This window comes from Gymnogyps californianus, chromosome 3 (genome assembly GCF_018139145.2).
Source record: "Gymnogyps californianus isolate 813 chromosome 3, ASM1813914v2, whole genome shotgun sequence".
Classification (NCBI taxonomy): domain Eukaryota; kingdom Metazoa; phylum Chordata; class Aves; order Accipitriformes; family Cathartidae; genus Gymnogyps; species Gymnogyps californianus.
Window position 1 is genome coordinate 76,183,716 of NC_059473.1, and position 25,777 is coordinate 76,209,492.

Sequence of the window (25,777 nt, forward strand, 5' to 3'; positions counted from 1 at the left end):
TCAAAACTCTGAAACTGAAGCCAAAAAAACCCATGAGGCTATCACATGAATAGCAATACAAATCTTAAAATGAGAGACTGAGCGATATTGATACGATAAAAAAAAAAAGGCTCTTTATATGGCTTTATGCCCACTGCTATATTTCATCCATAGCAGGAAAAAGCTTTCTTATAACAAAGAGAAGTAGATACCAGATTTAATGTATAATTAGCTGGTTTACAATTGAAATAATTTATTCTACTCTACGTGACAGCGTCATTTAAGTCTCTCTGTAGTAGTGTTCCCTGTTGATGATGCTACAGCTAAGCTGGTGTCAGCATTTCAAAAATAAAACCTTTAAACAAAGGTCATGACTCATTTCTGAAAGTTGCTCTAGGATAAATTGTGACAGAGGGCATATTTCTGGATGATACAAAAAAGTAATCTAGCTGTTTTGGAGACTGGAAGGCAAAGCTTTTACACAGAGTCGTATATAAGTGGAGCTGTTCATAACATCCAGCAAGGTGCTGGCAAAAAATACCAGTTTTTCATGACTGCACTCCTTTTTTTTTTGCTATGGATCAGTAATCCTCGATTGAACCAGAGTGTACTTTGTGCCCTTCCTTTTCATAAATATTTCTTTAGTAGTTTAATACTACCCCTCCCTCTATGTTTTCAAAATACTAGCTAAGGTCTAAATTGCACAACTGTCTCTGATTGCAGCTTTGAATTTGTGCACCAGCTAGGCCAACTGTGGTAGAAGACACACTGAACTTTTATACACTTATTACTAACTGCAAGTGCAGGAGCCTTTTTGTCATTTGATCAACAGAGTATCTCTTACTAGTGATTTCATTCTGTGTGCAATTATAGAATACATGCTGCCTGGTTATGAAAAAAGGCACATCTTAAGCAATATGGTCAGTTTAATCGTAATAATTTGATTTTTTTTTTTTAACTTAGTACTTGCAACATATAACATAACTTGATTGTACATAAAAAAAAATAATCTCTTTTCTTCTCCTACCTACCATCTCTCTGGTCTCTTTAATTCATATTTCAGCAAGTCGTTCACGGCTTTTTATCTGAAGAACTCTTCTGATCTGGATGCTCTATATCCAAACTTGCCCCCAACAAGGAAACTTGTTCCTTGTAGTAACAGCGACATACATAAGCAATGGTAGGAGATAGTACCGATTTTCTTGACTCATAGTCACGTGACATAGTTGGGGTACAAGGGGTTAATAACTTCAAATTAGTTCCTCAAATTGTAAAGCATCATGTACAAACATTACTTCAGATTTCTTTTCTGTGATTTAGAGCACAAAGTTAATTCAGACAATCTCTTCACTCTCTAGTTTTGTAAGGGAAATGGCAAGATTTAGACAGGTAATCTAAGAATTTATCTTTCTTTGTATCCAGGTCTGTTTATGTCAGGAAAATAATATAATTCAGCATGCTAACGCTATGTCATTTCACATGACTACGAGAGTGATGAAGTTTTACTGTTTTCTCAGTTTAATTTTCTAGCCTAGAACAGGATATATTTCAGTTTGAGAAACTTTCCATATTGAATTTTACACAGAAAACTAGAAAATATTCTTTATATAGACCCTCTGGTTCTGCCTATTTCCTTTGCCTCAGATTATCTGCTCCAGATGTCTGCACCTTTCCCTGTTGGTATATTCTTCTCAACTGTGTCTGTGTGCATTTACTTTGTGGACAGTTTTAAGATGTTAATCACTCTGTGGCAAAAAGATTCGTGAAAAGGCTGATCAATATTTTCCTTTGGTCAAAGAACTTTCAAGTCCTTTCTTGGCTTTCAAAAAACATGTATTTGAGCTCTTTGGAACCTGTCTTATGTTTCATTTTTGCTGTGAAATGTCTGAAGCAATTACAGACACCACCAGATAAATTAATCTCATTTAACTTTTACATATGCAATGCAGATGTTGATGACTAAGATGTGTCACCCAGGGCTTCCCTTGGTGGTCAATGTAGAAGAACAGGTAGGTTTAGGGCATGAATCACCCGACCTATTTTAGACAAGGATTCATTAAATTTTCTAGGTACACCGAAGGGTCTACTTGTTCTACTGGAAGAGTAGGCATAAGGGTGGAAGTGAAACTATATGGCTGGTCTGGGAAGAGTGAGCAGAGAACTGAACTGCCTGTGTAGCAACAGCAACAGTTTTATTACACATTTTCAGGAACACTACAAACTATGTTATAATAAATCATAATCTAGAATTTATTTTATTAATATAATGTATTTAAACTGCTAAGAATTTTGCATGAATGCTGCATGAAACAGCTGCATAAAAGCATGCCTTTCTGTTTCAGGGATTGAAAGATTGATGCATCTTTACTGGAGAAAAAATATTAACAAGTTTCTTAGAAAATTTTTAAAGAATGGCAACAAAGACCTCTGCTGAACATTGATCTGAGAGCATTGCCTTCCATCTTTACAGCATCAGCACTGGAATTTGTATTATCTGACTTGAGATGCCTGCAGTACTGATGTCTGCATCTGAGCTAGTTCTCTAGACTTCAAGTCAAAGCAGAGTAACTGACAATCCCAAGGTTTAAAGGTATGACTACATGAGAAAGCATGCTGTCAGCCTACAACAGCTGACACTGCAACATCAGAGTACATTCATACATAGCTGCTCAGCCTGACACAACCCAGCTTCACCAAGTGTGGTTGTACTGGGTGGAGCCACACCAAAATGCGAGGAGGTCTCCCGCTGCTAACTTGCACTGCACTCCTCTGTGCAGAATTTTTCCAGTGTCAAGATACTAGAATCAGTTTCCCACAATTCTCCATTGCACAGTGTTTTCTAAAATACAGTTTTTCTTTTTTTGTTAATAAAAATCCATACTTCGCAATTTTCTCTCTGCCCTCAGCATGAGATCTGTAAAAGGTAATGTACCTTACATTTCTGGTTTGCATACCTTTCATATATGTGGAACTTAAGCAAGTCCTTCTAAAATGGTGACTAGTGATGGGACAAGAATGATGAAATTTTGGGGAGGGGGAAAAAATAACTTCACACTATGGAATAATGTTTCTGGGCCTGAAAAAACACACCAGAAGGCGAAATTGTGTGTTGCAGGTTTTGGGTGACTAGCAGTGGCTGAAGAAATTCAGAGTGAAGAAAGCCACATAAATGAAATTGTATGCTGAAGAGGTACTGGCCCTCACCTTCATCAAAGAGACACCAGAGTGAGAGCCACTCTGATGACAGATAAGCAAATAGCATTCACGCTCTAGAAGTTAGCAACGCTAGCCTGCTTACCAGATAGTGGGCAATCGATTGGGCTGGAAAATCCACAGTGAAAACAGTTGTCATGCAGGTCTGCACGATCATCAAGCATCTCCTACTTTCTTGATGTTATGAATCAGGGTGGTGCCTGGGGAACAGAGGAATCTGAAGCGGGGGATGACAAGGTTGTGGTAAGGAAATACGTTGGATGCATCCCGCGTCTGCATCCTCTGAATACAAATGGGCATATTTGTCCATGATGTAAACCTTGGCTGATCAAGGAAGATACGCAGTACTTACAGGAAACATTTTTCTTTGACTGTTTTTTACTGAAGCGTGGATAGTGAAACTTAGCCTTTGCTTCCCAAATGCAGAAACCAAAAAGAACAGTTGTTTCAGCAAATGCAAGGTCAGTTTGGATGACTTACTTAAAATTCACAAGTAACACATCCTATTAAGCCTAGTCTGAGTGAAATAAGCATGCTGTTGTAACTGTTGCATACTTCTAGTTCAGGTTTTGTGAGGCCTGCTTTAAGCAATAGGGAAAGCATGGCAGTAGATTGGCAGGTTGACTAGGCAAACATCCGGTTAGTTACTATGGCATTGTTTGGTTAAGGGAAACATTAGATCCCTGTACAGTTGTGTTCTCAGGAGGGCTGTTTGCTGATAGTCAGTTTTCCCATTATGGAAACAATAATCAGTTTCAAATTAACTACATTCATTACTGAATTCTCCTCGGTTTGAGGTCAGAGTCTAGAGGCTGAGGGAGGGTTTGGAAATATCCAGGAGCACAAGAACACACTCTGGAAGCAAAGAGAACATACAGCACCAATGCAGGGTACTTCTGGAGGGTCCTCCTCTTGCTGCCGCGCACATGATCACAATGCACACCTCTAGGAATGGATCTGCAGAACAAAACATCTTCCAAACCAAAATACTAATGTGGATGCACTCTCTATACGGCCAGAACATTCTCCCTGAGGTTCTCTCCCCCTCTCTCCCCCTTCCCAGGAGTTCATCACTTCAGGCCCCACTCTCCTTGCAAAAACTGCTAGGGGAGCACGGTGCCAGCGCGGGGAGTGGCAGGAACCACGTTGCCTGCAATAAGTCACGAAGGACAAGTAAAGGGCAAGGCAGATGGGGCTGCCTGGAGTTAGAGACGAGGTGCATGGATACCTGGGGCAGCTAGGAATGAGGAGGGAGCTGGGAGCCAGAACTGAGGGCCTTATGGACTAAGGTGTTGTACAAGAACATGTGCTCAGGCTTTAAATGCAAGTGTTTTTAGAGAAACTTTTGCTATTCAGTCAGCATTGTCATTACAAAGCAAACCCATTCTTATGCTAAGGAAACTGCTGGAGTTTGATTGCTTTTAACATTAGTATATAAGCACTCAGTGTAGTGGTAATGTACTCTGCAGTTTTACATTCTCAGAGAGAAAAGCTGAATTGGTGCTACAGACAACTTCGCAGGAAGTTAATTTTGTAATTTAAATACACTTACTGAAAGCAAACAAAAATCAATGACTGAGTACATACATGATCAGGAATTGATCAACGCTTTGTTGTTTTGTTGTTAGCCCAGACTAATGGGCTAAACCTGTTAATGTAGTGCTAAGGTGTGTCTTTTCTTAGCTAGCCAGTATGGTTTCTGTACAGGTAGTCAAAGTTTTGCCGTTTTCCCGGCAGGTATAGAGATTGGCAATAGCTGCTGTTCGCAGGGCGGACCAGGAATTACAGCTCTGCAGCCATGGACATTTGAGAAATTCCAAGGAGGAATTTGAGCCCGAGGGAAGGCTTGTTTCTTTTGCTCCACGACTCCTAAACTTTTTGTCTAAGGAGCTGATTGATAACAGATGCACCTATCTGCCTTTCTGTTTTTCTTGAAGCATATTGTTTTTCAGCAACAGGATTTTTCCTGTGATCTCCCCAGGATGTTGTCCGTCTACTGTGTATGCTCCTGGTCAGCATTCTCTGTGGAATAAAGAGGCTCTGGAAGTGTATTACCCCTTGTTTAACCCGTTTTTCCCCTTAATCTGCATCAGTCCTTCAGCAATTATGGAGGCTGTGTTTTTCTAGGGCCCTCTGTCGAAGAAGAGATCGTTAGATTTGCTCGGCAACAGGAAGGAGAAGGAATTTGGAAATTCCTGAGACTTTGTTCCCTGCAGGAAGGTCTGTCTCCTTCCAGACAGCTTGCTCTGGGTAAAGGCATTGCTGCAGGGATGCTAAACTGCTGGGGATTGCCCGTGAGTCCTATGAAAGGGGGAACTGATAGAGGGGATCTTAAAGCATAAGCACTGGAACAGTGTAGTCAGTGTAAAACTTAGTACAGGAAGCAGTGGTTATGACCACCATAATGTCCCCAGCAGTGACAAAGGCCCAGGTGCACACAGTTGCAGGTTCCCAACCGTATGTACTGGGAAGATCCAAAGGCGTATCTTCACAAAGTGAAGAAAAGAAAAGCATGGGAACCTAAGAAAATTATGTGGAGGGATCAAAAAGGATCCAGGAGGATAAAAAGGCCATTTTTCTATGGGTAAAATATATATTCTGAGGAAATCAGAATTTTTCCCTTGTCTGAAAGCCAAAGAAAAGCAAGCTACCATTAAAAGCCTGTTCCTTTGTTATGCTAAGCCACAGAAGAAAAGAAAAGGCTGTTCCTTTTAAGAGAAGAATGTCAAGTTCAAGCATTGCCACAAAGGAAAAAGCATACCTTTTAAAGTAAAATGCAGTAGGACAGCCTTGAGCTCCTGCCCCCTTCCCTTGCTGTACTCATCCGGACTCTTTAGGAATCTGTCTCTAATTCCACCCTGTTTCAAAGAACCCCTCGCTCTCCACACTGATGCCTGCCCTGCCTTAACACTCGTCTCTCTGCTTGCTCTTCAGAGGTGGGGTTTTCGTTCTATTTCAAGTGTGAGTTGTTTGGGGGAATTATGTTATTCAGACAACACAAAAGCTGAGTTTTCACATCAGTTTGGTGGTGGAAATATGGATAACTATGACAAAAGTTAACACTTTAATTGTGGTAGAGTATGTACATTTTCATTACAGGTTCAAGAGAATAAATAAAAAGCAACTCAGTGCTATGGCATCACTATGGAGGTCAACCAGCAGAGCATACTCGCTGCAATCTCCTCTCACATGCTTCTCATGATGATATATTAATTAAAAGCAAATAGATTTATGATCAATAGTAAGTCTGTCTGTAGGTCATAGAAAAATAAATGGTAGACCCTTCCAAGACCTGCTGTACCAGAGAAATGAGAGGTACAAAATATTCCTAAACTTGAACAGGGCATTTGGCTTCTAGAATTACATTCAGCTTCAATAGAAACTGCAGCTATTAATGGGCTGTCACGTAATACAACAGAATTACTTGAGCAGGATTGTTTATTCCCAATCCTACCAAAAGCTCTGGATGAGCCCAGTTTAGTCAGGTGTTAAATATGATTAACTGCAGTGGCTTTCAGTGGCTTAACATTTTATTTCCAACACCTAGTTTCTTACAGTGCCGCAATACATGAGGCAATCTGAAGATAAAACAGCTATTGATTTTTTTCAATGACACAAGTGCATTTAATGGAAAACACCAGTACAAAAAAAGCAAGAGTATGTATGATTATTATCAGTATATAAGGTAATGTAATAAACATAATATCAAAGTAGCATTCTTAGTACGAGATTGAAGTGGTTAATTTTGCCATGTAATTGCAACTGCTAATAGGGGGAACTATGCAAAGGTTGCAACCATTCTGAAAACATGCCCACACACAGCTTAGGTGCTACATTGGTTCAAAAATCAATAGAGACAACAAATTCCTTATTCTCTGGATTTCATGCTACATTTCTGGAAGTCACAACTGGCTCTCATACAATACCTTAAGTCTGTCAGTTAAACGACAGACTACCTCCCTGTCAAACCCTACCTCCAACGGGACTTCTTTCAAGGAATGGCAAAGCTTGTGCACAAATTTGGTGCTCTGAGCACTAGGTTTGTTTAGCTCTTCTGGGGCATGTCGTTCCCTGTACTGATTTAACACAGTATGTGAGACTTTATGCAAACGGCTACAAGGTATTTATGTCTGTCTGGGACACACCTTGGACCAGCTGCTGAGTGTTCCTGCATTTTCTGCATAAATGCAGTAGCAGTAGCAGATAGGCATCTCACTGAGATAATGTGAAGGCTCATGGTCTGTGGTCCCTGGTACAGCACAGCCACAAGTTGATCTACTTGAACTCAGGGCAGTGAGAAACGCACATCAAATGCTCTGTGCCAGGAGTTGAGATCATCTGTTGTGAAAAAAAGGGATGTACCACTCCCTTATTTTCTATCAACAAGGATGATGGTGCAAGGTGACCTCTACTACGCAAGAGAGTGCAGCGACAATGGGACCTACTGCAGCCTACCCACCCAGAGTACCAAATGGTCCAGTTGTTTTGAGCTGCTGAACGGTACGGAGTCATGTTTTGTCAAACCTTTTCCGAGACAGGGTGTATGTCAAGTTTTCTTTGTGTCCTGACTTCTAACAGGAAGCACAAGTTTTTTGCTTCAGGGGTAGTTTGTCTTCAGGGTCCTTCTCGTGGGTTTCTGATTCCTGAGCTGGGAAGACATGTACATTTTCCATCAAACTCTGTTATGCAAGGTTATTCTAAAGGAAAAACATGGAAGGGTAGCGGTAATCCCATTAACTCCAGCAGGATTAAATAATTATTATGGCTGTCAGTGTGCAGTCCCAGAATTTGCCTCTACTCTGCGTTACCCTTACACAATATACCATCTTTATCAGGGTATCAGCTCCTGCCACCTCTTTTTGGTACCTGTCTGTCAAAATGTTTTTATTCTGGTAAACTGAACCTTGGCTAGAAGAAGTAGATAGATTCATGTCTTAATGTATGATCTTTCTTATGTCTCATCTAAAATTTTTTAAATGCTGTATCTAAATTACTTAAATCAAGAAATTAAGCTTCTTGCCTGCATATGCTGGGCTTGCTATTTTTTATATTAGCAGGCCCTTTCTTTTTTTATATTAATTACAGTGGAGCTTTCAGAATGACTTAAGCTTCAAATCCTCTAAGAAAGATATCTGAGTTTGCTATTTTCATGCAGAAATTGTCCCACAGGATGAAATTATTGGATTTGGATTTGTTACAAGATTACAAAGAAGGAACCTCCTACCAGGATCAGAGTGCTGCAAAATATTTGCATTCCTAAGACATGTAGAGTGCCTAGGTGGAGCTTTTACTAAGTATTAAGCCACTTCTGAAGTCTCTAACTCTGACGCTGCCTTTGGGAAGACTGTGGTTCAGTTCTTACTCTATTAGGGACTTGGGTGGCTGACAGCCACAGTATGGGATTACTTGCCCACCATGTGGCCACAGGCACTGGCAAGTGCTCGAATATGCATTACTTGCCTGCAAGTATTGGTTCTCCAGGTCTGTTGTGCGTGTATACAGCTTTACAACTCACTCCCCTCCGCAGGACGGTAAGTTCTGAGGACTTTGTGATTCAGGTGAACTGAAAGGGAAGCGCAGACCCTGATGACGGTATGTAAACATACAGAAGGCATGGTGCTAAACTGCACCTGAAGGTTACACTTCAGGCAATAATTCACCAGTTATAAAACTGATAGCATGCAATACTGCTATACAGCACACCCACAAAGTGAATGTGGAGACAGAAGAATCAAAGCAGGTAAGCAGCCTTATCCCTGTTAATGCAATCTTACAATTAAAAAAAAATAATAATTTTATATGTTATTTATTTATGCATTCAATATATATTTACATATAGTAATGACTTCTGGGTAGGTTTCTCAAGGAAGATTTTTTTAAGTAAGGAGCATAATTTAGAAATATATTGTGTAATAAATACAATGTTGGGACTGAAGGATTTTAATATCACAAGCTATCCATTTATTCTGCTGTTTTACTTGGTTTCAAGTTGTATCCTTTCAAATGCCACAAAAGGGCATTCAGGAGACCTGGCTACAGCTGGGGGCTATTAGCACCCCTCAGTGTGGCACACTCCATGCCACATAGCATGGGAACAACATCATAACTTACAGCCCGTCCCTCCCAGCTATGTTGCAGCTCCATTTGGCCGTGCTCAGTAGTTTTTTTGGTGTTCCTTTTGCTGTATTAGGCTAATAAAGGCCTCCTAGAACTACTTAAAAATTGCACTATTTTACATTACAGTATAATTAGACAAGATTAAATTAAAACGGTCTTGTGAGATGACAGATAAAGAAAAGATGTAGATAAAGATAAGAAAAGATACTCATCTTCTTTTGTGCTGATATATTGGCTCAGGATGCAACACAACTTCCTGCTGTAGATCATGATAAAATAACTTATTGTATTAGAGACAAATTTATAGGAATATCACATCAGTGAAAAAAAAAAACTTAGAATGCTATAAATATGTTTGCACAAGGGCGTTACCAGGTTAGCAGTATTGATTTTCAAATCAATATAGCAAGTAGAGTACACAAGGCTGTGTGCAGTCAGGGTTTTAGCATGGTTTAGATATGTTTATACTGGTTTAGCCATCTCTGGGCAGCAGACTGCCGTTTCCTTCCCAACATAGCCGGAACAGATGAAGATACGACGTCTTGCTGCTTGTCACCATCCAGTAGCGGGTTACTGCACCCACATCTGTTGTGTAGGTGCTCCTTGGCTCGTCCCCTTGGAGACTTCACTGGAGGTCGTTCGCCAGCCTTGCTGGCACCAAGGGACCCGTTCTGGAGCAGGCTGGCAGAGCTGTGGGTGGAAATGGCCTTTTGCAAAAGGTCTGTGATGAAGGGCTGGGGAGTAGTAACGACTCTGAATGGAGCAACTGTTCGCAAACTTAATTTGTGCTTATGGTCTAAATGTATAGTCATAAACCAAACAGATAAAAATAGTTTTAAGTCAATATAAGAGAAACGGCACACAAAAATTGAACTTGTTTAGTTAATATCGCTTAAATTAAGTCCATATAGCTTCTGTATGTAGGAAAGAGCTCCTGAAGGGGATTTTACGGCATTTGGCCTGCTGAAAGCTCTGCAGTGGTCACGGCACAGCCCTTAGATCTGCTTTTTATGCATGACCAGACTGAGCTGGGAAATCAAACTCCCCATATTCTGGGCCTTCCCTCCATCTTTTATCTTTATTTTCAATGTTGTTTCTCATATAGATGTGCAGAACTTCTCTATTACTTCCTTTCTCTGTGAAAGTGTATTACATGCCCTGCTGCCTGACCAATACGAGCTATAATCACTGCATATTGTTTGCTCATCAGTAATTTACCAAATTTACTCCTCTATTTTCAGTCCATCCAGAATTGGTATAACCACCAGATTGCTTTCAGGCATTAAGTTCTTAAACATCTTTTTGACACTAGATGGCTTTTTCTACCATTTCAGTGACCTGACATACTTTCAATGAAATCTGAATTATTGATAGACAGAAATAAATTAATTTGTAATGCCACTGAGTTCAGCTCATGTCTGTATTCTTTCCATCAAAGTCATAGCAAGGTGAATTTGATGTTTGCCTTTCCACACCACCCCCCCCCCCCCTTTTAATGTATTCTGGGAGGGATAAGGATGACATGTGGTATCAATATTTAAGTGATATCAAGGAAAAGAGATTACACACAAAAGCAAGCACGCAGTTTTATCAGACTTTAGAACAAGTATCATGTTACCTGCACTGTGCCAAAACCAGTTCTTTTTGTATCTGAATTTAAGTCGGATACAGTCTAGGATGTTGGAAATGTGAAAAAAGAATGCACTTAATAACGGCAGAAAATACACTCATACATACACAGCATATGATTCTCATCTGTGGATGTTCAAGTACATCTTTCATATGCAGGAAGTCCTAAAGGCAGTGAAAATCTTTCATTCAGTAGGATTGTATAGTATGGACCTATGAATACTTCTTTTCTTTTTCTTTTTAATTTACAAATAACCCCCCCAGGTTCTGACAACGAACTACAATTTTATATGTTTGGGAAATGATGCCTAACTGCTGGAGCAGAGACATTTAACAAAGACTCATGTTCTGGCTCCTGAAATGCAGCCCCGGTCTCTACTAATTTCTGTATTAATCCCAATAAATCAAAACAACTGTAGATTTTCCTGCTGTGATGGCACTAAATGGCTTTGGAGATTTCCCTTGAATGTTGTAAATGGTATGGAAACTCCCAAGACCCATATTTTGCGTATTGCCCAGACCTTCCGTCCTCAAACCTTATTTATAAACTACTGGGAATTGTATCCGTCATATTGCCAAAGGGTATTTCTCTGTGACTATAAGCCTCGGGAAACAGGGCTTAGGTGATATGCTGTTTGCCCACCCATCTTGTCAGACCCTCTCTAATAACTTTTGAACCCATGAGTTCATTTCAGTCACATTTGATGCAGAAATAGAAAACTTCAGGCTATGAAATTCCTCCAAGTTTCGTGAAACGTAACAGCTCAGTAAAGGAAAAACTACTTCCTTCAAATTATTACCATGACTGAAAGGCTGTTGCCCGAGCTCAAAGGTTATTTATTACATTTAGTTTGCTGGCAGCCAGCACATGCCTAGCTCAAAAGCAGCCACATCCCCTTGGTTCTCACCCAGCTGGTAGCTGGGAGGCAGGAGGAGGGAGCTGTGGACACTGGGGGAAGGGAAGATTGATGATGGGCAGGGAGCCGGAGCTGTGGACACCAGGAAAGGATGAAGAATGGGACGCGGATCCAAAGAAGCCAGGGCTTCATTTCTGCCACTTCTTAACAGCACAACTTGATCTCTACCTGGGAATGACTTGAGTCAAAAGCAACACATCAAAATTAAGCCTACTGAAGTAAGCTCAGCACCCAAAATGGATTCTTAGTGTAACCAGCACAACGGTGACCATTTAAACAAATTTTCTGTATATTAGTTTATCTTCTTTTCCATAAGCATCCAGTTCACTACATACAGAGTTCAGGATTTCACTACTGAGAACAATTTGGTAATCTGATGCTAGTCTACTGCTATTGTTTCTGTTACCATTGATATCACAATTATTTCTATTATTTCAAGCATGCTTGCTTCTTTAACAAGCATACTAAAGTTACAGCTCCTTGTGTTTTGTCTTATACCAAAGAATCCATTGCAAGTGATGGACTCAATAGGTTATATGAAGAAAGTTTTGTTTGCACTAGCAACTATTATTTTGCAATAATAAAGTAATAACAATAAAATAATGGTTAATACTCAGTGTCCAAAGTTACCAGTTAGATTTGAGATAGTCCTATTAAGGATGTCTAAATATTATTGTTCCTACTTTACAGACACAAGAACTGAAACACATATGATGTAGTTTTTCCAATGGTAACAATGAGGTTTGGAACAGACTCTGGGGCAAACATGGCTCCATTAAGTTACTATTGAAGCTCCATTTGATTTAAAGAGTGTATGAATTTCACTCCCTAAAATTTAAGTCTCCTTACTCTGAGATAACAAACAAAAAAACCCCTTTCCATTTTTTTTGCTTTCAAACAGTCCTGAAAAGCTCACGCACCTGTAGAATTCAAATTCCTACAGTTCCTCAGAAGTCACAGGGTTAGCGGAGAAGCCTGGTTTGCCATAGGTTTACCCAATGGTAAGAAAACTTCAGTCAGAGGAATATTCTGGTTTGGCTGTCATGATATCAGACTGTGGCTGCGCAGAATCAAACACAACAGTTTCGGACTGAGGAAGATGAGAGATGAAAGCTCAAGATCATGTGACATCTCATCATGCTAAGGAGAGGGCAAACTGTAAAATGACATTATAGGCTGCTGGTAAGCGTTCTGCTGGAACGTACAGCTGGGTCCAAGGTGACAGGGTAATTTTGGCTTCAGCGGCTTCAGTTTGTTTGCTTGTTCTGACAGCTGGACATACAGAATGTGCAGGAACTTCGCACTGCCTGCTGTCATGTGGTGTAGCTCTTGCAGAAGCCACACACAAGCTTCATGTGGTTTAAGAGCTATAGGTTGCCTATGCCTGCATTAGAGGTTGGAAGAAGCAGCACATTTTGTTTGGTTAGTTCACACAACAGGAACTGTTATCAGTTTGTTAATCCTTCTGAGATCCATACTGCCTTCTTGCTGACACCAGCAGATGGGAAAGAGAAAATGAACTGTGACTTCTTCCACCCAGTCCTAGCAACAGGCATTTGGTAGTTTCCACATATGGAGTAGAAGATGAGAGCCATGGCAAAGCAATTAGCCTAGTAAGACGCATCCCACTTCCTTCTCATTCTTTCTTCAGAGCTTTCCTATGGGTGGTGGGTTGACCCTGGCCAGCAGCTAAACATCCACCCAGCTGCTCGCTTACTCCCTCCAAAGTGGGATGGGAGAGAGAATCGAAAGGGCAAAAGCGAGAAAAACGCATGGGTCAAGATAAAGACAGTTTTGTAAGTCAAGGAAAGAAAAATAAGAAAAAGAAACAAGTGATGGAAAGGCACTCACTCACCACCTCCCACCAGCAGACTGATGCCCAGCCAGTCTGCACGCAATGGCAACTTTGCAAAAACTCCCCCGAGTTTTATCGCTGAGCATGATGTTATACGGCGTGCAGTATCTCTTCGGTCAGCTCGTGTCAGCCTACTCGCTGCGGGGGCAGAGTGAGAAACAGAGAAGGCCTTGATGCTGTGCAAGCACTGCTCAGCAATAGCTAAAACACTGGTGTGTTATATGAACGCTGTTTTGGTCACAAATCTAAACCACAACACCATACGGGCTGCTATGAAGAAAATTAACCCCATCCCAACCAGACACAATATACTATCAGAGGCTACAGGGAACCAAGGGCACTTTATCCTTCAAAGAAACATTAACATGGCAGTTGAAAGTACTTCAGCTTAGGTGCATTGATTTAATACTTTTGATTGCCTTAATTTTGCTGAATGTCTATGTGTAAAATTGGAGTGAGGATAAGACAGAAGCTAGTGGTAAGAAGTCTTACTCAGCAGCAAGGGCATTCATGTCCTGTAGTAAGAGCAGCTAGTGATTGTCTATAGATGCATCATCCCCATACTTCCCTTGCATCAACTCTTGTTTCTGCATCTTCCATGAAGCCAAAGTCACAGTCACCTTCTCCTTGATACTTTATCCAGCCAGAAGCACTGTAGGGGTTTGACAATAAAATTTTTGAGGTTTGGTGGCAAGTTTAAAAAGTATTTTTGCTTCAACAGTCAGCGCTCAGTCTTTTCTATATATGGCATTAACAATAGGTATTTGTCTCAGGATAATCTCTTTTTTCTGAGTTGTACTGGTAAGATCATAGCCTGAAGTATAAAAAGATTTTGGTCAGTTCTTTTTTTCAGGCTGACTGACATTTGGCTGACTGCAAATTGTTTACTGGTCAATGGACATAGCTAGTAAAGCTAACCGATAGTTTAGCTTTACTTTAATCCAAAAGTTTTCCTAAAGATGAGGAAATAGTCTGCCTAGCATTACAGATAGAAAACCTGGTCCCCAAAGAAATAAAACCATGCAGGACAATGGAACTCCTGGTTCCTTCTCTCATTAGACCATCTGGCTTTCTTTTAAAATTCAGAGTTGCTCAACTTCTTCAGCGTTGTGAGCCAGCAGCCGATGCTGTCATTTCCTATTTGGCTGTAAATACAGTTCTGGAATCTAGATAATTTAGGATTTTGCCACTGAGGCATGGATGGAGTTAGGAAATAATAAAATTAGGGTGGAAATAAGAAAACCAGAACTTCAGTAACATATCGAGGCTCTCGGCATAGGAGTTCTTAGGTTTTCCTGAACCTAATTCCACCATAGTTTCACAAAGCTCAAAATCATTCACAGGCAGGAGGGATTCAGCTCTTGGATCACTCGTTTCTTTTGTTAGCACATCGCAGATTCTAAGAAACTGTGAATTTTGTGAAACTCAGTGAATTCCTGAGCTGGAAGTTTCCTCTGGACCATGGTATGCAATAGCCACAAATGACACAGTATTAATGAAATATGCCTTTTGGTTCAATTTATTTTTTATCATTTATCACCCCCCCAATCATTTATTTTCCCAGCTAACAAATCCAAATGTATTTAGCCTCTCCTCATAGGATCGTAAGAATGGCTGTAGTAGATGAGACCAGAGGCCCATCTAGCACACAATGAAAGAGTGTATGAAAAGGGCAAGCAATAATCCCTTCTGTATGCCTTCCCAGCTTCCAGTAATCTGAGTCCTGCAGACTTACTAAGACAAAGGCAGTATTTTGTATTTGAAAACTGCTAATGTGTTTGTATCCCATCATTTTGCCATTTCATATTTCTGAGTTTTGGTTATTCAAGCCTGAACGTTACTGTAATCCTACTATATGGATTTTGAGATGGGGTAACTAGAACTGAAAGCAATAAGCAAGCATATAAACTGCACCACAGTTATATGCAGTACTATAAATGTGGTTTACGTTTTGTTTTCTTATCCTTTTCCTAAAAAACTTTACCTTTCTTATACTATCAACCACTTCTGAGCACTGAACCTTTGTTCACAGAACTACTCACAGTGACTTCAAGACTTTTCCTGACTGATACTAGCTTTTAGAGTTCATCATCATTTCTGTATGTTTTTACCCCCATGTGTATTATGCTGCACTTTGGAACACTGCTTTTCAACTACCACGACTCACACAGTGTCGTGGAAGCCTCCTGCAGTACTTTTCAATCAGCTTTAGATCTGAATTATTAGATATGTTCTTCAAATGTTGTCACATCATTACTCATTCCTTTTCCCAGTTCACTTATGAACTGTGAACAGCTCAGCTTTAAGTATGACTCCTTGTGGGATAACCCTTCTGTCATGAAAACTCATGGTTTACTTCTGTCTTTTGTTTTTTGACTTTTAACTGGTTAGTCCATGAAATCAGGCTCCTTCTTAAGTGATATAGAATAACAGAGTCATAGAAAAATAGGGCTGGAAAGAAAACCAAGAAATCTAATTTCTGCCTATTCTCCTCATCATGTTAATGCTACCTTACCTACAAAATTTGACAGAGGTTTATCTAACCTTTTTTTCAAAATATCTAATGATTTTTGTTTTAGTCTAATGATTACACAGTATCTCCAGACATTTTCATTATATAACTGTCTTTATCACTCAAAAGTTTTCCTATATATAAATCTCACTTGGTACAGCTGAAGTTTGTTATTTCTTGTCCGACGTCTCCTATGCAAAGATGATTTGTTAAAGCCCTTTTGAACATTTGCTGTTGAAAGCACTTGTAATAGGGCATCACAATCTATTTGGCTAGGAGCAACACTAAACTATAATAGTTATATATATATAAATTATATATGTTCTATAGACTTGTCATGAAATACTGTTCTATAGCCATTGCTTGTCTTTAGGATGGATTCTGCCAGTACAGTGGTATAAAACTTATTATATCCAATGGAAAACATAACAGTAGAACTTGATACAGTTCAGGTTATCTGTTTAGCACAGTTCTGTTTCTTCTGTGGGAATGGATTTAACTTCAGAAAGCTACCAGACAGTGCAGTTTTGCTGTATTCTCCTTTATATGCTTCAAGGATAATTAAAGAAACATCTTTCCTTTTTCATTACATGCTACGGTCTTTCCCAGTTCATGGAAGAAGATCAGTGGATTCTACATGGAAGTTTAGAATTATTTTAGCTTCTGAAAACTTTAACGACTGGCAAGGAAATAGAGTAGGTGGAATATGGTGGTGCTGGAATGAGGATGCCAATAATGCAGGTAGACTGAAACCATGTATGCCAACAAAGCCAAGGCACTCAGTTACACCGCCTGTGCAGCTCTAAAGTATGAAATTTTGGGCTGCTATATTCAGAATTAGAGTTTAGGCTTTCTCCATAATTATGGGCAACTTCTACGATTTTAGAATTCAAGGCTTTCTCTAAATCTCTGCTTTGGAGGTATTGGCTGGCCCTCTAAACCAGCTGTCATGCTGATTCTCAAATGTGAACACAATGGCATTAGTTAATAGTATCCTCTGGCTTTTTGGTTTTTTTTCTGACAAACTGAAGCAAGCCCGTTATACTGCATGCTGTACCCCAAATGAAATATGCTCACGCATCTTGCTTCACAATTCATAGGAAGTAAGTGGATATGCTAAGAAAGATATACACGTTGTTACACTAGTTGATCAGCGATAAGGTGGAGTTGCAGTTGTGCAATGATGAACTGTGGCACACCGTGCAATGCAGAATTATTTCACTTTTACTTTGCTGTCTCCCACTGTTCTTTAGTTGGTGAATGCTGAATTCCCTCGGTTTTGTCAGTTAACTGCTCAATCTTGCCAGTCTGTAAAGAGAAGGTAGGGAACAGCTTTTGTGATTTTGTGAGGGTTTTCTTTTTCTCAGGAAAAAAACATGGTGAAAAGCAGTACAGCCTATTTTGAGACCAGCTTCTTGGATTATACTCAAGAAAAGCAACACAAGGTTTCTATTTCAGTACTATTTGGATTATGGTACTATAAAAACGAATTAAAAAAAAACAGAGCTAGTCAAGTAATTATATCATGAGAGCAGAACTCCGAACTCTCATCTTCTGTTCCTAGCATGCTCTCTAGATTTACTGTAAAATCTTGATAGAGCCCCTTATTTACTTTACTTTCTAAACCTATAAAATAAGGTTAATACTTTTATTATAGGTGTTTAAAAGTTAATTGACGTAAAAGATTCCAAAATTCAGAGTTTCACTGGGAATGATAACATATGCACTTACAGCCATTTGAAGACTTTCTAATCCATAACCCTATTAGAAATCCTCTGACATGGTGTCCTACTTTCATTAGGCTCTTCAGACTCTCACACTAGTATGTTTAAAAACCCCAAGTATATTTCTACATTTTTTTTAATAGAACTGTTAGTTTTTCTCTGCTTCTGTAGAGATGATAATACAGTTCATGTGAGACCTCTATTCGTTCTGAATTTTTTCTACTGTTATTCCTCAGACTTCTGAGATGCATCCTTCCACTCTTAAGTGAAGCAACATCAGCTTAAATGCGACTGACATAAATAAACACTGTATGTGTTTATTAATGCCCCACTCAAGATCTACTGCAAAAATGCTGTCTTGATCCCTAAGAATTCAAAATTTCCCACTGGATTAACAAGTAAAAGCTTACAAAGAGAGTAAGTGGAGAAAAGGTGCAACTACCTCCAGATGTGGCCTAGAAAAATAAAAAAAACCCCACCACATATTTTTTGGTTTCACTAATACACAAAGAAAGAACTGTAAGAGATTGCCTACGACAGAAAATACAACTTTCCAAGCCAAGGAATGAAGTTAAGACAAGCTGGAAAGAAAAGAAAACAGTGTATTTTACGCGCAAGGCAATCAGCAAAGAAGAAAAATGGTCTGTGTGTGTCGCTTTCTTGATGTTGAAGTGTTGAAGACCAAATTCTTCCGTTTTACATTAGAAATACATGTCTTATCTGTCTTGCAGAATTGCTTAGAGAACTGGCAAGAATATTCAATTCCTCAACTTTCAGTCTTGCTCCAAACACCTGTCCTCTCCAACAGTTCGGGCACTATTTAACCACAGTGACTTGAGTTCTGGAGGAAATGGTGATTCTAACAAGCGACAACCTGGCATCTTCAGTTAGGCTGGCAGGCTGGAAAAAATCAGGCAGATTGCAAGCCTGTCATTTTCTATTTTCTTTGGTGGGGCTACTCAGACTTTCTGCATCAGCACAATTAACAAATGATAGGGCATTACATATTAAAAATGTTAGTAATTTCTCTTCTGACTGGAAGTGAATAATACAATTAATAAAACACTTTTAAAAAACGTGAATGCTATTAAATATGTATTACGGGTATCACAGCCATTCTATTAACATGGAAGAGCAATGGAAATGTCACAGTACTATTCTGCCTCTTGCTCTCGGCCCATTTGCCGCCGCTCAAAGATTCATCTCTGCTCTGTAAATGGCTGCCCGCCGCTGCTCCTCCTCTGGGAACCACCTGGAGAGGAGATGCCAAGCAGCTGTTCTCCAGCAGGCCTGACAGCGTGTGCCCACATAAACAGTTTCCTCCACCTTTATGAACTTGAAGTGGAATCCTGCCATGCGCTCCAACTTAAAGAAGAAACAAATGTGCCCATTTCCATCTTTTAACCATGAATTGATAAAACTTTTGCATCAAATGAGAAGGTAGCCTCATTCTTACCGGCCTCTGAGCTGGCCTACACTTGGGGCTGCTTAGTTGATTCTACGCTTTTAATGGCTTCTATGTGCCAACGTAAGGATTCAGAAACTAGAAGCAGGGCTGCGTCACGAGAGAAGGAACCGGGGCACAGATCACATTCTGCGTTTTCCATAACCAGCTTTGTACTGGTCCAGCTTCCGCTAGGCGGGCTCACGAGGGGAATGAGAAGAGCATGGCTTGTTTAGTCCACCAAAATAAAGGCTGTGTGGGGATGAGATTGCTGTCTATAAATACTTTTGGCAGGGGATACACACAGGAGCGCGGGAAAGGCTACTTGAGGACAGTATTTGCACAGGAAGAAAAGATCAATGTGGACTGGTCACAGGGAAACGTAGGTTTGAAATTTTAAAAAGGCTTCCAGCTGTTAGAGAGGTTTCTCTCGGACAGCCTCCCAGTAGCAGCAGCGAGGGCCAAAATGTTTACTGGCAAAGCACAATCAGTTTACGGAAGAAATGATAAAATGGCTGCTTGCAACACTAGGGAGCTGGGTACAGTATAGGGTAGAGGGGAATTAAACTGCCTTGGCTTACAAATGCCAGCCTAACCGGGCTCTGTAACAGGGGGTGCTGTTAGCCCTCTCTCACCAGCGCTGTGGACATACAATGAATTATAGTAAAAGACAGTCTTGTCATTACATGGTGGAATTGAAAGAGTAGAAAACAAAAGCCTTAGTAATGAAAATGGGCAATAACAGCTATTTTTTTGGCCAAAGAGGGCAACGGGAACTACTTGTACAGCTTATTATTACCAATAGCAAGGTAGTCCTTATTCCTAGTGACTTTAAGACTGGATGAATACATCTGGGTAGCATAACCTTCTGCAACTACATGCTTGCCTTTTTAAGTCTGTGCCCCTTTCTTCTCAGTGTTGGCTTTGATTACTAGGGGACCAAAGATGTGAACGCTTTGCAAAATTTAAATGGTTAGTTCTAATTTTGGCAAATGTCTTTGATGTTGACACTGAAAGATCAATGGTCCTCTCTCCCCTCTGTTTAGGAAATTTGCTAGCTCATGATCAGGCCTTATTCAGAAAGATCCATATCTGCAACTGCAGAGAAAAGCACTTGCAGTTCTCTGGAAAATATTACTTTGGTAAACGAGCGATGAAGTTTTGTGAGAATTTTGGTGGTTAGCTACCTGGCACAAGGGAAATTCTGAATCATCTATTGCCTTCTGGAAGAAATAATCACTTCAAAATGGTTACACTCCTTCTGCCATTGCTTGAGAAACAAACTTCTGGTCAGGACCTCATGACTTAGCTATGCACTAGTAATCATACATTGTACCTTACCTTATCGTGCAGTTGACCTCTCCCTTTGCTTTGTCAGCAACGACAGCTTCTCATCAGCTCGTCTACCCCTCCCATCCAGTGTGTTAGGCAGTGGACAAAGTTTCCATTTAGGTAACTAATGCTAGGAGGGCAGAAACCGAGGTGGTTTCTGTGTATGGACAGCCTCCATTTGTACTCTCCCCTTCTCTCATTTCATTCTGTTTCATTCACTTGCTGCTGACTGTTATAAACTAAGGTTGAATACACAAGGTGGGGATTATTACTTGCTTGTATGACAGGATATAACCTTGGTATTTGGTTAGATCTGCATCGTGCTTCCACAATGCAAATATGCTTGCAGAGTCATGTTTTTCACAAACAAATCCCTGGATGAGAGAGACTGAGACATAATTTTAAAAGGCCTAAATATTTCTATGATCTCAGCATGAAATCCGAACCGTAGAGTAGCATCGCATTTGTCTAAAAACCTCTATGCTTGGGGCTGAAGGGACATAGCTTTGCTATGATACCGAATCAGGAAGCCTCAGCGATAAGCCTGGGTTCGTATTTGAATGCAAACGCTGTCATCTGCCCCTGTGATTCTTACTACGAACAATCAGTTTATTTAGCAGCGTTTGGCTACATCTAGACACTTCCTGAGAATTCGTGTTTCCAACATGGAACCGCAGCGACACAAAGGTGACGCGGCGCAGGTCGCCTCCACCTACTCCAGCTTTCCACTCCGCCGCCTGCTCCCCCTTCGGCCCCAAACGGCCGCGGGCCCGCAGCGCGGCCCCGCCGGTCGGGCACACCCGCGACCGGGACGGGGACGAGGCCTCCGCTCCGCTGACGAGCTGTTTGCTTTGGGCGGGCCAGAGCCCCGGCGCTGCCGGCGCGGGACGCGGCCCAACGGCCGCTTCGCGCGCGCCGCTTGTCACGGGGCCGAGCGGCGTTAACCGCCGCTCCCGGGACCCCGCCCCCGCCCTTCAGGCGAGCAGCGGCTCATCCCCAACGCCGCAACCCCACCGGGCTCGGGCCGCTGCCTCCAAACAGCCCCCGGGCCGGGCCCGGCTCGACCCGCGCCCCTGCCGGCGTCGGGCGGGGCGGCGCCGGAGTCGCACCCGCGCCTGGAGCCGCCCGGAACGACCGGCGGCGACCCGCGGCCGAGCCACCGCGGGGGCGGGGCGAGACCGGCCAATCAGAGGGCAGCATCCAGCAGGGGGGGCGGAGCCGGGCCTTGAGTGGCAGCTAGCGAGATAAACAAGCTGCCGCACTATTCGGCGCCCCACAGCCCGGTGCGCGCTGCGAGGCGGCGGGCGGCGGCGGCGGGCGTGTGCTCTCCCTCCTTCCCTCCTTCCCTCCCTCCCTCCCTCCCTCCCAGCGAGAGGCGCCGAGCCCGGCCGCGCTCGCTGCTCCCGCCTCTGCCCGCAATGTGAAGAGTCAGCAAGTTCCCAGTGGCCGCTGAAACGCTCGGTGTCTCCGGGGAGCGAAGTGCGCCGACGCCGCCTGGCCGGGGCGGCCCGGGGCATGCCGGGAGTTGTAGTTCTGCCGCCACCCTGTCCCGCCCGCGGCGCCGGGGTCGGCGCCCGCAGCCGCACTACGACTCCCGGCATCCCCCGCGCCGCGCCGCGAGGAGCCCAGTTGAAGCGGGTGGCGGCGGAGCGCACCCCCTCCCCCCGCCGAAAAGCCCCAAACCAAAACAAAAACAAACCGCCCCCCCCCCATCCCCCGCCCGCCCGCCGCCCCCGCCGAGCCCCGGAAATGGCGGCGCCGGGAGGGGGCTGCGCCAGCCAGGGGTGCTGATCCGGCCGCCGCGTCCCCTGCCCGTCCCTCCCCGCCCATGGGCGAGACATGGACTACGAGTTCAAGTCGAAGCTGGCGGCCGAGCGCGAGCGGGTGGAGGACCTGTTCGAGTACGAGGGCTGCAAAGTGGGCAGAGGCACCTACGGGCACGTCTACAAGGCCCGCCGCAAGGACGGGTAAGGGCCGCGCCGCGCCGCCGGGCCGCGCCGCCAACGGCCGGCGGGCCCCCCCCCTTTTCTCCCCCCCCCCCCCCCCCGTGCCGGCGCCCTCCCTTCCCCTCCCCGGAAAGTTTCTGGCAGCGCGCAGGGGCCGGAGCGCGGAGCCCGCCCCGGCAGCCCCCGCCCCGCGCTGGGAGCGGGCCCCGGTGCCCCGGCCCTGCGGCGGGGGCGGCCCGCGGCCCTGCGGCGCGGTGCGTGTGCGACGGCGGGTCGGTGCGCGGCTGCCCGCCGAGCCCCTGGCGTCGCGTGAGGGGAAGGCGAGCCCGCCCGCCCGCCCGCCTGCCTGCCTGCCTGCCTCCGCCCCGTGGCTGCGCCCGCCGCCCTGCTGTCGCGGTCCCCGGCGTGTGCCCTCCCGTCCTGGCGGCCGTGGGACGCGGCAGCGCTCCGCAGGCGACGGCCGAGGCCGTGGTGGCGCGTCCCGCTCTGCCCCCCCCGCCGGCGCAGCGGGTGGGGGGGTGCTGTGTCAGGCGGTGCCGTTGGGATCGCCTTTTAGGTCATCGCTTTCATCTTTTGTGTGACTGCGTTCGTGCTTTGGCGTTCTGCTCCGAGAACTTGCAGGGGATTGGAAAACGAGCAAGTTTGATGCGAGGAGCACCTGGCTACCGCCCGCCCGCCCCTCCCCGCGTTCTCCCCTTCAGGCCGATGCGCCCGAGCCGCCCGGGAAACCCCCGGGGAGTGTGTTCGTCCCTGGTCTGGCCCCAGCCCCGGGTACCCTGCTGAACCCAGAGCTGGGCAGGCTTGGCTTGGCGGCGTGTCTGGGAGGCTCCTTGCAGGCAGAGCTGGCAGCTTCTGTCAGTACCTGCGCACGGGTGTGCAGGAGGTGTGTCTCCATCGGCACCCGTTTCCCACGCGAGAGCACGATACCTGTCCCTGTCCTCAAATACCTGGCTGCTGGCTAGATCCAGAGAGGTCATTTAGCCATTAAGCCCACGTATGTTGGCTAAGCAAGGCTTCCTTCTTTTTCCTGGGCAAAAGACAGCTGGTACCATGGGATAGGTGTCCCATGGATGCCATTTTCACTGTATTGTGGTTAAGAGAGCGATGGGGAACTCAGATTGCAATTTGGGATTGCTTAGTTGGTGTGCAGTTGTTGGAGAGGAGCAGTCCTGAGGCCTGAGTAAGGCTCTCATGCACGTGCAGGTTCTGAATACAACCCTTTTCTTTCAGAAGAGCCATTAAGCGCTTTTTCACTGTGGCGTGTGAATAGTGCACAAACACCGACTGCATTTATAGAAGTGTTCTAAGCATACTGTAAAGTTCAATTAAAATATACTTGCAAATCAGAGGTGATACCTTTCTAACAGAAAGCCGAAGAGTAATAGCCTTCCATTACAGGCAACTGAAACTTTGAAAAAGAAAAGACTGAATATGGAAAAGTGGCAATTTTTTAAATAAAGTTCTGGAAGTGGTTAATGGAATGCTGCTGCTTTAGATTAATAGAGAAGTCCAGGGATTTTTCTGTAGGAGTAAATTGCATTCATGTGTGTCTTGAAAATTTAAACTCTGAGTTAAGAGGATGTAGTATCAAAGTGATTAATAACTGAAACGTAGCACACTAATTCAGGTGGAGGATTAAATGCTGGGAAATGAGCTCTGATTCTGACTAGCTTGCTCTGCAACCTTAAGAATACTAGAGCATAGCTAACTTGAAATGTTAAAGCCTTTCTGGGTATTACAGCTGCCACTGAGCTCTTATAATATTTGTGAGTTTAGTAGTTGTGGGTTTTTTTAAGTTTTAATTTATTTATATTAGATATGAGATATATGAGAAAAAGCGGTAATAAAAACACCCAAAATGCTGATTAAACGTTTTTTCTGTTCTTTGATATAGTAATCCTAAAATTACTGCTTGTAAGAACAGCATAAAAGAGGCAGAGCTTTGAGTTCACTGTTTTATGAAAAAAATGAAATTTGGTGTCTGTTTGTAACTTATCTGTTTCATTTCCATCATTGGCAATGGAAAGCTGTTGCAAGAATTACAATGATGCTACAAAGCACCATAAAGGACATCTTCAAAATCCCTACGGTAATAATAGTATTATAAAGGCAAACGAGTAGTAAAGCAAAAGTAAACATGATAAAAAGATAGCTGACGTGTCAGAGCTGGGAATAATCAAAGGGAGACCTTGAGCTGTAAGAAAACTAACTGGTAAAAGGAAGTGCAAAGTTTCAGCAGGCAATCAGATAGATTGAAATGCAATATAATATGGCACAAATGCAACTGTACTATATACTCAGAGGTTTTACTTCATGGAGCTTGGAAACTGGGTTATTCTCACTTTTTTTGGTTTTCCTTTTTATGACATTGGTGAGTTCACTCTCAGTTGCTTTTGTGTAATAGGACCTTGGGTGAAAGTAAGATGCGAACAAGTTAGAAAAAAACTAGAAAAAACCCTAAATCATTAAGATAAGGTGATTTCCTTATGAAAATATCTAGCTAAAATATCTCTGCGGGGTGGAGGATATTTAGCATTAGTTCTTAACTTTAAAGGGTCTTTAATGACAGAGAGAAACTTCTTCCAGTGCTGGCAACAGAAACATAGCAGTGATGCATATTTATAGTGTGCTGATCACTGGGGGATTTTGAACCTTGTGTAAAGGAATTCTTCTTTGGCTGATCATAGAGACTGTTTCAGTATTTCAAATTTGCAAGGCATTCCTGTATAAAAGAAAAAGATTCTGGCTACTTGCTTCTTACAGTCAGTTTACAGTCTCGGGAGGCTGAGGGCAGTCAGAACCTTGTAGCTCTGCAGAAATTCCACTGAGAGCCTGTCACTTCATGTTTCAAAAACTTGGCGTATAAACTTTATGAAATAGTAAAATGTGTTTATATGGAGCTTGGCAAGCTGTTCGATAAAATGCTTGTAAAAAAAGTGGTTGCATTGCTTAGATCTCTGTGAATGGCTTGGGTATAAAAGCAGTTTTTTGACAAAGTAACAGCTTAGTTTGCCTTTTTCAGCCTAAAGTAGAATATAATTTGGGCATGTTTCCAGTGAGCTGATTGATTTCTATGAAAGTTAAAAGATTTTTTTTTTTTTTTTTAAAT

At 42.9% G+C, this 25,777-nt stretch overlaps 1 protein-coding gene across 2 annotated transcripts in view; it reads left to right on the top strand.

The window, feature by feature from the left end:
* Positions 1-22,475: 22,475 nt before the first annotated feature.
* Positions 22,476-25,777, top strand: part of CDK19 (cyclin dependent kinase 19) — a 134,025-nt gene continuing 130,723 nt past the window's right edge. For both annotated transcript variants that reach the window (XM_050893534.1, XM_050893535.1), the window contains exon 1: positions 22,476-22,689. In XM_050893534.1, the coding sequence (XP_050749491.1) occupies positions 22,562-22,689 (128 nt within the window). In that variant the 5' untranslated portion in view covers positions 22,476-22,561. The remainder of the gene's footprint in view (positions 22,690-25,777) is intronic.